The sequence below is a fragment of the Pan troglodytes genome, chromosome 20 (genome assembly GCF_028858775.2).
Source record: "Pan troglodytes isolate AG18354 chromosome 20, NHGRI_mPanTro3-v2.0_pri, whole genome shotgun sequence".
NCBI classification, from domain to species: domain Eukaryota; kingdom Metazoa; phylum Chordata; class Mammalia; order Primates; family Hominidae; genus Pan; species Pan troglodytes.
In genome coordinates, this window is record NC_072418.2 from 43,422,252 (window position 1) to 43,434,940 (window position 12,689).

The 12,689-nt window shown below is 48.0% G+C and overlaps 1 protein-coding gene across 8 annotated transcripts in view; it reads right to left on the minus strand.

The window, feature by feature from the left end:
* The window catches only part of AKT2 (AKT serine/threonine kinase 2), a 117,786-nt gene that overhangs the window by 104,658 nt on the left and 439 nt on the right, over positions 1-12,689 (minus strand). For 5 of the 8 annotated variants that reach the window (XM_024351378.3, XM_054674199.1, XM_024351377.3 and 2 more), the window contains exons 2-4: positions 6,460-6,511; positions 976-1,063; positions 766-880 (exon numbers count right to left, since the gene is read on the minus strand). In XM_024351378.3, the coding sequence (XP_024207146.2) occupies positions 766-880; positions 976-1,063; positions 6,460-6,511 (255 nt within the window). Of the gene's footprint in view, positions 1-765; positions 881-975; positions 1,064-6,459; positions 6,512-8,087; positions 8,116-11,783; positions 11,907-12,689 lie in introns of those variants that run through there. The other 3 variants (XM_054674197.2, XM_063800738.1, XM_063800739.1) reach the window with 2 other exon arrangements.

A 12,689-nucleotide genomic window follows, 5' to 3' on the forward strand; every position in this document is an offset into this window, starting at 1 on the left:
CCTGGAGATAATAATTATCACAAGGAAAATGTGAAGCAGCAATAATAGTTATTACAGAGGGACCCGAATACAGGCAGTTTCCACTGTGCTAGTGCTTCACATAGCTTAATACTCACAACCAGGGCTGGGAGCAGCAGCTCATGCCTGAAATCCCAGTATTTTGGGAGACCGAGGCAGGAGGATGGCCTGAGCCCAGGAGTTCGACACCAGCTTGGGCAACATGGCGAGACACCGTCTCAAAAAAATATATACAACCACCCTTCAAGATTTTTTTTTTTTTTTCTTGAGAGAGTCTCGCTCTGTCGCCCAGGCTGGAGTGCAGTGGTGCGATCTCGGCTCACTGCAAGCTCCGCCACCCAGGTTCACGCCATTCTCCTGCCTCAGCCTCCCAAGTAGCTGGGACTACAGGTGCCCGCCACCACGCCCGGCTAATTTTTTGTATTTTTAGTACAGATGGGGTTTCACCGTGTTAGCCAGGATGGTCTCAATCTCCTGACCTCGTGATCCTACCGCCTCGGCCTCCCAAAGTGCTGGGATTACAGGCGTGAGCCACCGCACCCAGCCAGGTTTGCCTCTCTTTCACAGATGCAGAAAATACAGCTCAGAGAGGTTGGGCAATGTGCCCAGCGTCACACAGCAAATGGCTGAACCAGCCCTGGAACCCGGGTCGCCCTGCCTCTGCTGCCAGGCCTCCCATTGGCTCTGCAACTGACCCTCCACCTCCATACCAAACCCAGAGACAGAGGGGCTGGGCACAGCACCCACCTGACGGTGCACCACTTTGGCATGCTTGAGAATGGCGATGATGTCACCCACCACGGTCACGCCCAGCTCATTCATTATCTCCTTATTGAGATCCAGCAGCATGCTCTTCTGAATCCTGCAGGGAAAGGTCAGTGGTGAGGCCCCAGGTGGGCCAGAGTGGGTGGGCCAGCCAGCTCCCCACCACCCCATCCCCAAGTTCAGCCTCCTCACCTATTATCCACAAACATCACGGCATAATTGACGGCAGGTCCTGGAGGAATGCCGGCTTCCTTAAAGAACTGGATCCACTCGGAAGTGGCTGTGGGGTTGGACAGGGCTCATTACTCACACTGTCCTCTTTAGAGAATAGCATTAGCAAAACCACAATCACAGCAGCTCCCACAAATTAAATGCTCATCATATGCCAGGCCCTGCATGGAGTGCTCCACACACACATGATGGAACTGAGCCTTCCTGACCCTGTGAGTTAAGCAGTATTAAGACTCGCCTGAGTTGCCGATGAGGAAAATGAGGCAGGGAAAGGTTGGGCAACCCACCCCAAGCCACAAAGCTAAACAAGGGGCAGAGCTCCCAAACCTTTACCACAGCCTTTCTCCTTACAGCTCCACCCCGCCCCAGTGCTGGCTCTCTGCATCACTACACATGCTGGGCCCATGACTGATTTAGGGTAACTGGGACTCTGGGTTCTCTGCCCTAGTCCCCATCAGCCAGCCTAGGCCCAGAGGATGATAGGATCCTCAGGTGGCTGCAAAGAAGCATCATAGAGCCAGCCCATGAGCCTTGGCAAGCCCCCACCCGCCACAATAGCAAACCTCCCTCAGAGAGAGGCATGGAAGTTACTAACATGGGCTTCGGAGCTTGGGTTCGAATCCTAACCCTGCGATTTCCCTATGGAGGGACTTTGGGTAAGTTAACTCTTGGTGCCTTGGTTTCCTCATCTGTAAACCTGGGATAACAGATCTGACAAGTGTTTACCCAGCATTTGGCAAAGGACAGGTCCTGTCCTACACATGGGGGATACCACAAGGCACAAGATGAAGTCCCAGCCCTTGTGGAGCTGAGATTTTAGTGATAACAGCCCCAATGTTCTTGGGTCACTGTGCAGACTCAATGAGAACCTCCATATAAAAGGCTTTAAATGATGCTTGACCCAGAGGACATCCTCAAACCATGACAGCAATTATTATTATTATTATTATTATTATTACTATTACTCCCATCACCACTAAACATAGAGCCACAGCCAAGACCAGGCAGACCCCACCTATGAAACTTTATTCTTTCTAAATTTTCTTGGCTTCTTGGTGGGTGTGACCCTCAAACTGACCCCAACCTGCCAGGCCAGGTGATACCTAAGATCACTGATTCGAAGTAGAACTTTTTTTCACATTTTGACATCTCTGAAACTAGGATCTACTTCATGACTGACGGTGTGCCACAGTTTAATTAGCAAACTGTTTTTCTTTCTCAGTACATCCAACAATCCATGCTATTTTAGATTAGAAGAAATCTGTTATTACCTCACCCATTTTTCTTTTAAGACAATAGAGACTCAGAGCAGGGAAACAGACACACAGGTGTTACACGAGTGGCAGTGCGGGGCTCAGGTGAAACCCCATGGGCCACATCTCCAAGTAAGGCCCCTGCCCAGCCAGCCACAGGCCGGTTACCCAGGGTGCTGACTGGCCCTTGGGGACTGAGGCTGGCGAGGAGCTCATGTCCTTAGGATTTCCTCTGCCAGGCCAGAGGAAAGGGGTACCATTTCCCTATGTTGTGCAGGCACCATCCACCTGCTAAGCCATAGGGCCCTGGGTCCCACTGACCAGAAGCAGGCACCTCTAACTATCAACAAGCACCACATAATGATTCCATGTATATGAAATGTCTAGAACAGGCAAATCTAAAGAGAAAGTAGATTAGTGGTTGCTAGGGGGACAGGGGAAGTGACTGCTAATGGGTATGGGGTTTTAATTTTTTTGAGACAGGGTCTCCCTCTGTCGCCTAGGCCAGAGTGCAGTGGCGCAATCATAGCTCACTGCCGTCTCAACCTCCTGGGCTCAAGTGATCTTCCCACCTCAGCTTCTCAAGTAGTTAAACTACAGGCGCATGCCACCAGGCCAGGCTAATTTTTTGTATATATATACACACACACACACACACACAAATATATATATATACACACATATATATACACAAATATATATATACACAAATATATACATACACACACACACAAATACATATATATATATATACACATATATATATATATTTCTTTTTAGATGGAGTCTCATTCTGTCACCCAGACTGGAGTGCAGTGGCGTAATCTCGGCTGACTGCAACCTCCACCTCCGGGTTCAAGCAATTCTCCTGCCTCAGCCTCCTGAGTAGCTAGGATTACAGCCACGCGCCACCATGAACAGCTAATTTTTGTATTTTTAGTAGAGACGGGGTTTCACCATGTTGGTCAGGCTGGTCTGAAACTCCTGACCGTGTGATCCACATGCCCTGGCCTCCCAAAGTGATGAGATTACAGGCGTGAGCCACCGCCCCCGGCATTTTTTTGTATTTTTTATAGAGACAGAGTTTTGCCATGTTGCCTAGGCTGGTCTCAAACTCCTGGACTCAAGCGATCCACCTGCCTCAGCCTCCCAAAGTGCTGGGATTACAGGCATGCACCATAACACCCTGCTAAGGTATGGGGTTTCAAGAGAGAGTGATAAAGATGTTTTAAAATTGATTATGGTGATGGCTGCACAACTCTGTGAACAGATAATATAAAAACCATCGAATTATACACCTTAACTAGGTAAAATGTATGATAAATGCATTATAGCTAAACTAAGCTGTTATTAAGGGGAGAAAAAAGTACCAAGTAGGTTGGGGGTAGCTCTCTGAGCCAAAGCCTATGATTGATTAATTGACTGATTGACTTTAAGGCTAGTCAAGTGAAGCAGTGGGAAGGGAGAAGGAACAAAGAAATCTGTAACTGGTTGTGATCAATTAGTTGTAAAGACCAATCAGTTCCTAGGGACCAGGCAAAGCCTGTGAATTTAACCAAGAGATTACTGAAACCCAGTGTCTGAGGAATTGAAAGAGTCCCCACATTAAGCACACACCATCATTTCATGTATTGCTAAGGAAGGAAAATATGCAGCCAATTAAACTGTCATAAGGCACTGGCTGTAAGATATACCCCTACTTCAGAAATATTAAGTTGTGCAATGATGTGAGTCTTGGAATCGATGAGATGTGGCTTGTTGCACACACCAGAAGACACGTACAAGAATGTTCATAGCAGTTTGTCTGTGATAGCTCCAACCCAGTAATAATGCAATATCCATTGACAGCAGCATTGATAAACACACGGTGGTCACTCTCAAGGTGAAATACTATACAGCAGTGAAAAGAAAGTCAACATAGATGACCCTTAGACATTATGTTGAGCAAAAGAAGCCAGATACAAAAGAACACAAGGTATGATTTCATTCATGTAAATTCAAAACCAAAGTCTATAGAATAGGAATGTCCCACTGGTAATACAACTATAAAGAAAAGCAAGGAAGGCCAGGAGCGGTGGCTTACACCTGTAATCCCAGCACTTTGGGAGGCCGAGATGGACGGATCACCTGAGGTCAGGAGTTCAAGACCAGCCTGACCAACATAGAAAAACCCCATCTCTACTAAAAATACAAAATTAGCCAGGCATGGTGGCGCATGCCTGTAATCCCAGCTACTCAATCTGGAGGCTGAGGCAGGAGAATTGCTTGAACCCAGGAGGCAGAGGTTGCGGTGAGCCGAGATCGCACCATTGCATTCCAGCTTAGGCAACAAAAGCGAAACTCCATCTCAAAACAAAAAAAGAAAGGTAAGGCAAGAAAAGATGTTCACAAAATGATTTATTCCATATGGAGAATGGAGAAGAGAGGGGAGTGTAATTGGGGTAGGACTCTCAGGGGGCTGACAATATTCTCTTTTTTTGACCTGGATGGGTAATAGGGTTTGGATTTTTCAATCTTTTTATGGAACTATAATGTACATGCAAAAAAGTGCACAAGTCAATAGATCTTCCTAAACCAGACACACCTATGTAATCAGCACCCAAATCAAGAAATCAGGTATTTCTAATACCTCAGAACCCTTTATATTACCTTTAGAGTCTCTACTCACTCCTTCCCAGAGGCAACCACCACCTTCTAACAAAATAGATTGATTTTGCCTGCTTCTATGCTTTATATAAATGGAATTATAAAGAATACAGGCAGCCAGGCGCGGTGGCTCACGTCTGTAATCCCAGCACTTTGGGAGGCCGAGGCAGGTGGATCACGAGGTCAAGAGATCGAGACCATCCTGGCCAACATGGTGAAACCCCATCTCTACTAAAAATACAAAAATTAGCTGGGCGTGGTGACACATGCCTGTAGTCCCAGCTACTTGGGAAGCTGAGGCAGGAGAATGGCGTGAACCCGGGAGGCAGAGCTTGCAGTGAGCGGAGATCATGCCACTGCACTCCAGCCTGGCGACAGAGCAAGACTCTGTCTCAAATAAAAAGGAATACAGGCCAGGCGCAGTGGCTCACATGTGTAATCCCAGCACTTTGGGAGGGTGAGGCAGGAGGATCTCTTGAGCACAGGAGTTCAAGACCAGCCCGGGCAACATGGCGAAACCCCATCTCTACAAAAAATACAAAAATTAGCCGGGCGTGATGGTGTGTGACTATAGTCCCAGCTACTCGGAGGCTGAGATGGGAGGATCACCTGAGCCTGGGAGGCAGAGGGTGCAGTGAGCTGAGATTGCATCACTGCACTCCAGCCTGGGCAACAGTGTGAGCCTGTCTCAAAAAAAAAAAAAAAAAAAAGGATATACTCAGACTTTGCTTTTTAATCACTCTTAAAACTATACAAATATATTTTATGGGCCAGGCGCGGTGGCTCATGCCTGTAATCCCAGCACTTAGGGAGGCCAAAGAGGGAAGATCACCTGAGGTCAGGAGTTCGAGACCAGCCTGGCCAACATGGTGAAACCCTGTCTCTACTAAAAATACAAAAATTAGCTGGGCATGGTGGCACGCGCCTGTAATCCCAGCTACTTGGGAGGCTAAGACAGGAGAATCGCTTGAACCCGGGAGGTGGAGGCTGCAGTGAGCCGAGATCGTGCCATTGCACTCCAGCCTGGGCAACAAGAGCGAAACTCCATCTCAACAAACATATATATATAATATACTTTTCTATATTATAATAAATGTCAAAATTTTTCAAAGCCACCAACTAACCTCTGTGCCTTAGCAATCCCCAAATACAGAGCTTAAGGCTTGTGATAATAACAACACCTAAGGTTTGTTTAGAACTATGCCCAAGCTTTTACATGCTATAATCTCCTTAATCCCACGATGTGTGAATATCATTTCCATTTCACAGGTGAGAAAACCAAGGCTCTGTGAGGCCACGTGGGAGACCTGCTGGACTTCATAACCCACGTTCTTCACAGCTAAACTATACAGTCAGGAGAGAGATCCAGTGAGGAGGCGGGCAGGCCTCAAGCAGTTCCAGCCCCACCCTGCCACGGTCCTCAGAGTACAGCTGTTCCTGCCAGTGACCCAGTCCTCCCTCCCCCATCCCATCGTCCCCCACCAAGGCCATACCTCAAAAAGGGCAGTGGGGAGAGGGGGCCCTGGAGAGAAGGCCACAGACTCACCCATAGTCACGGAGACCATCGTCTCCCTGGCCCTGACACTGCTCCCTGGAGCCTGAAAGAGAAGAGAGGAGAGAGCCCATGAGTTGCTGCCGGCTGTGAGTGTTTGTCCCTCTCCTGTGCCTGTCTGTCTGCATGCCAGAGGAATGTTCCTGGGCTAGGGGCTCACCGCCCAGGAATAGCCTGGAGCAGCTGGCAGGAAGTCAGCCTGGGACAGAGCTGCCACCACCATCATCGCTTGTGCCTGAGACAAGGCCCAGGGACAGCAAATGTCCACAGCTCCATTCACACACACCCCAAAAGGTTGGCTGAAAAAGGAGTGCAACAGAAATAAGACACTTCTGGCCAAGACTTTAACAATAAATACCAGCCAAGCATGCTGGCTCATGCCTGTAATCCCAGCACTTTGGGAGGCCAAGGTGGGAGGATCACTTGAAGCCAGGAGTTCAAGACCAGCCTGGACAACATAGCAAGACCCTGTCTCAAAAAAAAAGGCTAGTCCGAAGGTAGTGAATTATCTCAATTGACTGTTCATAGTCCTTTACAGATGGAACTCCTTATTCTACTCTTTCTCCTTTTCTCACTACTGCAGTTGACTAGTCTTCAAACAAACAAACAAACCCAAAACCCTATTCACTGAGAACCTACTATGTGTAAGGCACTTAGGGATACCAAGTTGAACAAAGCCATGGAACTTAGCAGCTAGCTGGGTACAGGGGACAGGGGAGACAGAGAGTAAACAAGCCAAACAGTTAATATAGTACGTTAGGAAGCCTTTAGTGCCACAGAGAAGACATGGAGGACCTGGGAAGGGAGGGGTTGTAATTTTCAGCAGAGTGATCAGGGAAGACCTAAAGCAACATTTAGAGACCTAAAGGGAGGGAAGCAATGAGCCATGTGGTTTTACAGAGAAAAAGTGTTCCAGAAGAAGCTACAGCAAGTCCAGCGCCCTGAGCCAGTGGCTCATCTGGCATGCTGGAGGGAAAGCAAGGAGCCAGTGTGGCTGCAGTGGAGCGAGCAGGGAGGACACTGGGAGGAGACAGGTCACAGAAGTGGCGACCTGATCATGAGACGTCCCAGAGAAGACATGGAAAACCAATTTTCCCTTACATTAGCAGATGGTAAAAAGGTGGTGTTAAGGACATATTAGCACCAATGGAGACTGTCTCCGTTAAAAGCAGTGTTGAATGGGAACTAAAGGAAATAACTTTTTCATGTGCTGATTCAACGCTATGCAACTCCAGAATCACGGGGCCCACACTGCCCTGGCCCAAACTTCCTTCCTACTTAGCCCTCTGCCTCTTCCCTGACCCGGCTCCTCTGCCCTCTTCCCTCACTCTGCTCCCTTCTATCTACCGCAGCCCCCAATACTGATCCTCCCTCACCCCTGCATGGGGTGCAGAAGCCCTCTGTCCCAGAACCTTCCTGTTTACCACCCCATATGACCTGTCCCATCCCCTAACAGATTTTGATGGTATAATGAAGTGGTCAAGAGTAACAACTCTGCAACCAGACTGTACAGTTCAAATCCAGCTCTACCACTTATTAGCTGTGTGATCTCGGCAAGTGACTTCAACAGTCAGGCCGCGGTGTCCCCATTTGTGAATTCGGAGGGTGCAAACATGACTTACCTTAGAGGACTGCTATAAGGGCTGGATGAGTTTCTATGAATAAAAGCACTTGAGACAGTGCTTGGTGCCTACTAAGCACCCTGGAGGTGTTGTGCCTGGTCTCATCCTCCAGGCCTCCTTCCCCACACAGGTGCTTTGCCGGCCTCCCAGTTTTTAGAGGATGTCACCTGTGCCTGGAATGCCTGTCTCCTCCTGGCAACCTATCCTTCCTTCTGCTCCACTGCCATCTACTTTGTGACACTTTCCCTAAGTCCCCACATATGAGACTCTCTTCTCTATCCTCACTAGGGTTAATCTTGCCCTTCTCTGGCTTCTGCTCAATTTTTTTTTTTTTTTTTTTTTGAGACAAAGTATTGCTCTGTCGCCCAGGCTGGAGTGCAGTGGCGTGATCTCGGCTCACTGCAACCTTCGCCTCCTGGGTTCAAGCGGTTCTCCTGCCTCAGCCTCCCGCGCAGCTGGGACCACAGGCACTCGCCACCACACCCAGCTAATTTTTGTATTTTTAGTACAGATGGGGTTTCACCATGTTGGCCAGGCTAGTCTCGAACTCCTGACCTCAAGTGATCTGCCCACATCAGTTTCCCAAAGTGCTGGGATTACAGGCACCTGGCCTTCTGCTCAATCTCTTATTGATGAGTATGACCACAGACATCACTCTGTCCTGTACTCAACACTCTTAGATCCAATTTCCCTCCTGAATTTTACCACTGGCCAAAGACAATACAGGCCAGGAGCAGTGGCTCATGCCTGTAATCCCAGCACTTTGGGAGGTCGAGGCAGGTGGATCACCTGAGGTCAGGAGTTTGAGACCAGCCTGGCCAACATGGTGAAACCCCATCTCTACTAAAAATACGAAAATTAGTCGGGCGTGGTGGTGGGCGCCTGTAATCCCAGCTACTCGGCAGGCTGAGGCAGGAGAATCGCTTGAACCCGGGAGGCAGAGGTTGCAGTGAGCCGAGATCACACCACTGCACTCTAGCCTGAGTGACAGAGTGAGACTCTGTCTCAAAAAATAATAATAAAATAAAATACAGTACAACATGCATCTCTCAAAGAACAGCACGGAGAGGTCTCAGTAAGTCAGACAGAACATCTCACAAACCAAGCACTAACTGTGCATCAGGACCAGCGCCAAGCATCATGCAGATGCATCCCAACAGCTCAGCGACTGAGGACTATTATTAGCCCTGTTTTTATCGATGAAAAAACCCCGACTCATTGAGGTGCAGTCGTTTGTCAAATGGCACATCTAGCAACTGACCTTACTGGAATTCAAAAACAAGTTCTTCCTGATTCTGATGTCCAGGGAATAGGTCCCATTGAGTGCTTACTATGTACCAGGAACTGAGCATATACACATCTCAGTCACTCCTCACAACCACCCTCGGAAAGTTACAGATGAGAATGGCAGGTCCAAGATCACACAGCAAAAGGCTGGGCACAGTGGCTCAGGCCTGTCATCCCAGCACTTTAGGGGCAGGAGGATCCCTTGAGCCTAGGAGTTCAAGATCATATAGCAAGTAAAGGAAGCAGCAGGACTTGGACCCCAGGCAGTCCAATGGCTATGGTTCATGCTGATTGAGGGATTACTACCAGCCAGGTACTATGGTCTGTTTTTCAATGTCTCAGTTAATGCTAACCAGAATCCTTTAAGTACTGGTATTCTCCCCCAAGTGCTACAGACCCTACTGAATTAAATTTCCTCTCTCCACAATCTTAAAAGCCCATCTCCAGCACTGACTTTCCGAATAGTGAAAATTATAATAGTGATTTTAAAGACAGCAGCTCCCAAAACTCAAGGGATTACCACATACCAGACTCCATGTGCTAAGCCCTTAGAAGACCTGTATCCAAATCCCAATTTTACCACGTCCTAATCCTGACTCTGGACAAGTAGCTTAACCTTTCTGACCTCACTTCCCTCAACTGCACAATAAGAATGGTAAGGCCGGGTACGGTAACTCACACCTGTAGTCCCAGCACTTTAGGAGGCCGAAGCAGGAGGATCTCTGGAACCCAGGATTTTGAGGCCAGCCTGGGCAATATAGCGAGACCCTGTCACTGTTAAAAAAAAAAAAAAAAAAAAAACTGGGTGTGGTGGCTCACGCCTGTAATCACAGCACTTTGGGAGGCTGAGGCGGGTGGATCACCTGAGGTCAGGAGTTCGAGACCAGCCTGGCCAATATGGTGAAACCCCATCTCTACTAAAAATACAAAAATTAGCCAGGCATGGTGGTGTATGCCTGTAATCCAAGCTACTCAGTAGGCTAAGGTGGGAGAATCGCTTCAACCCGGGGTAGGGGGGGAGAGGTTGCAGTGAGCCAAGATTACGCCACTTCACTCCAGCCTGGGCAACAGAGCAAGACTCTGTCTCAAAAAAAAAAAAAAAAAAGGAAAGGTTGCTGGGCGCAGTGGCTCATGCCTGTAATCCCAACGCTTTGGGAGGCCAAGGCAGTGGATCACAAGGTCAGGAGTTTGAGACCAGCCTGGCCAACATGGCGAAACTCCGCCTCTACTAAAAATACAAAAAACTAGCTGGGCATGGTGGCAGGCACCTGTAATCCCAGCTACTCGGGAGGCTGAGGCAGGAGAATCACTTGAACCCAGGAGGCAGAGGTTGCAGTGAGCCGAAACTGTACCACTACACTCCAGCCTGGGCAACAGAGTGAGACTCCATCTCAAAAAAAAAAAAAAAAAAAAAGTAAGATTACCAATTCTTGGCCAGCACCTTGGGAGGCTGAGGCAGGTGGATAACCTGAGGTCAGGAATTCAAGACCAGCCTGGCCAACATAGTGAAACCCCATCTCTACTAAAAATACAAAAATTAGCCAGGCGTGGTGGTGGCACCTGTAATCCTAGCTACTCAGGAGGCTGAGGCAGGAGAATTGCTTAAGCCCGGGAGGCAGAGGTTGCAGTGATCCAAGATCGCACCACTGCACTCCAGCCTGGGCAACAGAGCGAGACCTTGTCTCAAATAAATAAATAAATAAATAATAAAAATAAAAAAACACCATCTTAAAAAAAAAAAAAAAGAGGACCCTTTTTTTTTTTTGAGATGAAGTCCCACTCTGTCGCCCAGGCTGGAGTGCAGTGGCATGATCTCGTCTCACTGCAACCTCTGCCTCCCAGGTTCAAGCAATTATCCTGCCTCAGCCTCCCAAGTAGCTGGGATTACAGGCCCCCACCACCATGCCCGGCTAATTTTCTGTAGTTTTAGTAGAGACGGGGTTTCACCGTGTTAGCCAGGATGGTCTCGATCTCCTGACCTCGTGATCCGCCCGTCTCGGCCTCCCAAAGTGCTAGGATTACAGGCGTGAGCCACCACGCCCAGCCAAGGACCCATTCTTAAAGGTGTTACAAGGATTAAACGAGTTAATAAACAGAGTCCTTAGAACAAAGATGCACGGCAGGTGGTTAAGTGCGATGTTAAGTGTGCATCAAATAAAACAAATCTTTAGTAAGCTAGGGAAACAGTGGGACAGTCACTGACTTAATGCTAGTTGTATACAAAGTGTGAGCTGGGAACAAGTATAAGGACAACTTAATGGGGGTCCATGGGATCTGACAACAGGGAATCACACAGTACAGGTTCTGAACAGTATCCCTATTCAAAGGGAATACGTAGTATTCCTTTTCAATTATCTTTCCATTTCAGTGTACAATGTAATGGGCTGTTCAGTTTCCATTGTATTTTACCTGAACTTTTCCTTCCTCTCATGGCCAGCAATGCTAGTTTTCCATTGAAGACAGCAATGCGCCGGGCACGGTGGCTCACACCTGTAATCCCAGCACTTTGGGAGGCAGAGGCGGGCAGATCACCTGAAGTCAGAAGTTCGAGACCAGCCTGACCAACATGCAGAAACCCCGTCTCTACTAAAATACAAAAAAAATTAGCCGGGCGTGGTGGCGCATGCCTGTAATCCCAGCTACTCGGGAGGTTGAGGCAGGAGAATCCCTTGAACCCAGGAAGCGGAGGTTGCGGTGGGACGAAAATTGCACCATTGCACTCCAGCCTGGGCAACAAGAGCGAAACTCCGTCTCAAAGAAAAAAAAAAGAAGAAGACAGCAATGCAAATTTGCCTTCTTAAATTAATTTACTGGGTTAAAAAAATGCACTAGTCATTATCAAGAAAAAGAAAAAAACTAGTACTTCAGGACTAAGCAAAATTGGTCAAATAGTAAGTGGCAGGATGTCGATTTCCCCGGCTCCAATTCTAAGTTTTTCCTATTGCTGTCTCTGAGCTTTCTCCCCCAGCTTCCCTGGAATTCCCAGCTACACCAATGACTCTCAGAATCATTATCATTATAGTCCCAATCCACGAGCTCTCACTGTGCCAGCCCCTCTGCTTAAAATCTTTACACACACAGATTTCATCAGAATCCTCAAGACGACCCTATGATATTGGGACTATCTGCTCTCATTGTACAGATGAGAAAAAACGGGGTTCAAGGAAGCGAAGACACAGGCCCCACTGCCGCACAGTGGAGCGGGACTTGAACCAAAATTCGACGGCTTCCAAACCCAACAATTTTTCATACTAAGCGCTCAAACATCAATACTAATAATAATAGTATAGTAACGAAGTGAGCGTTATGCGGAGG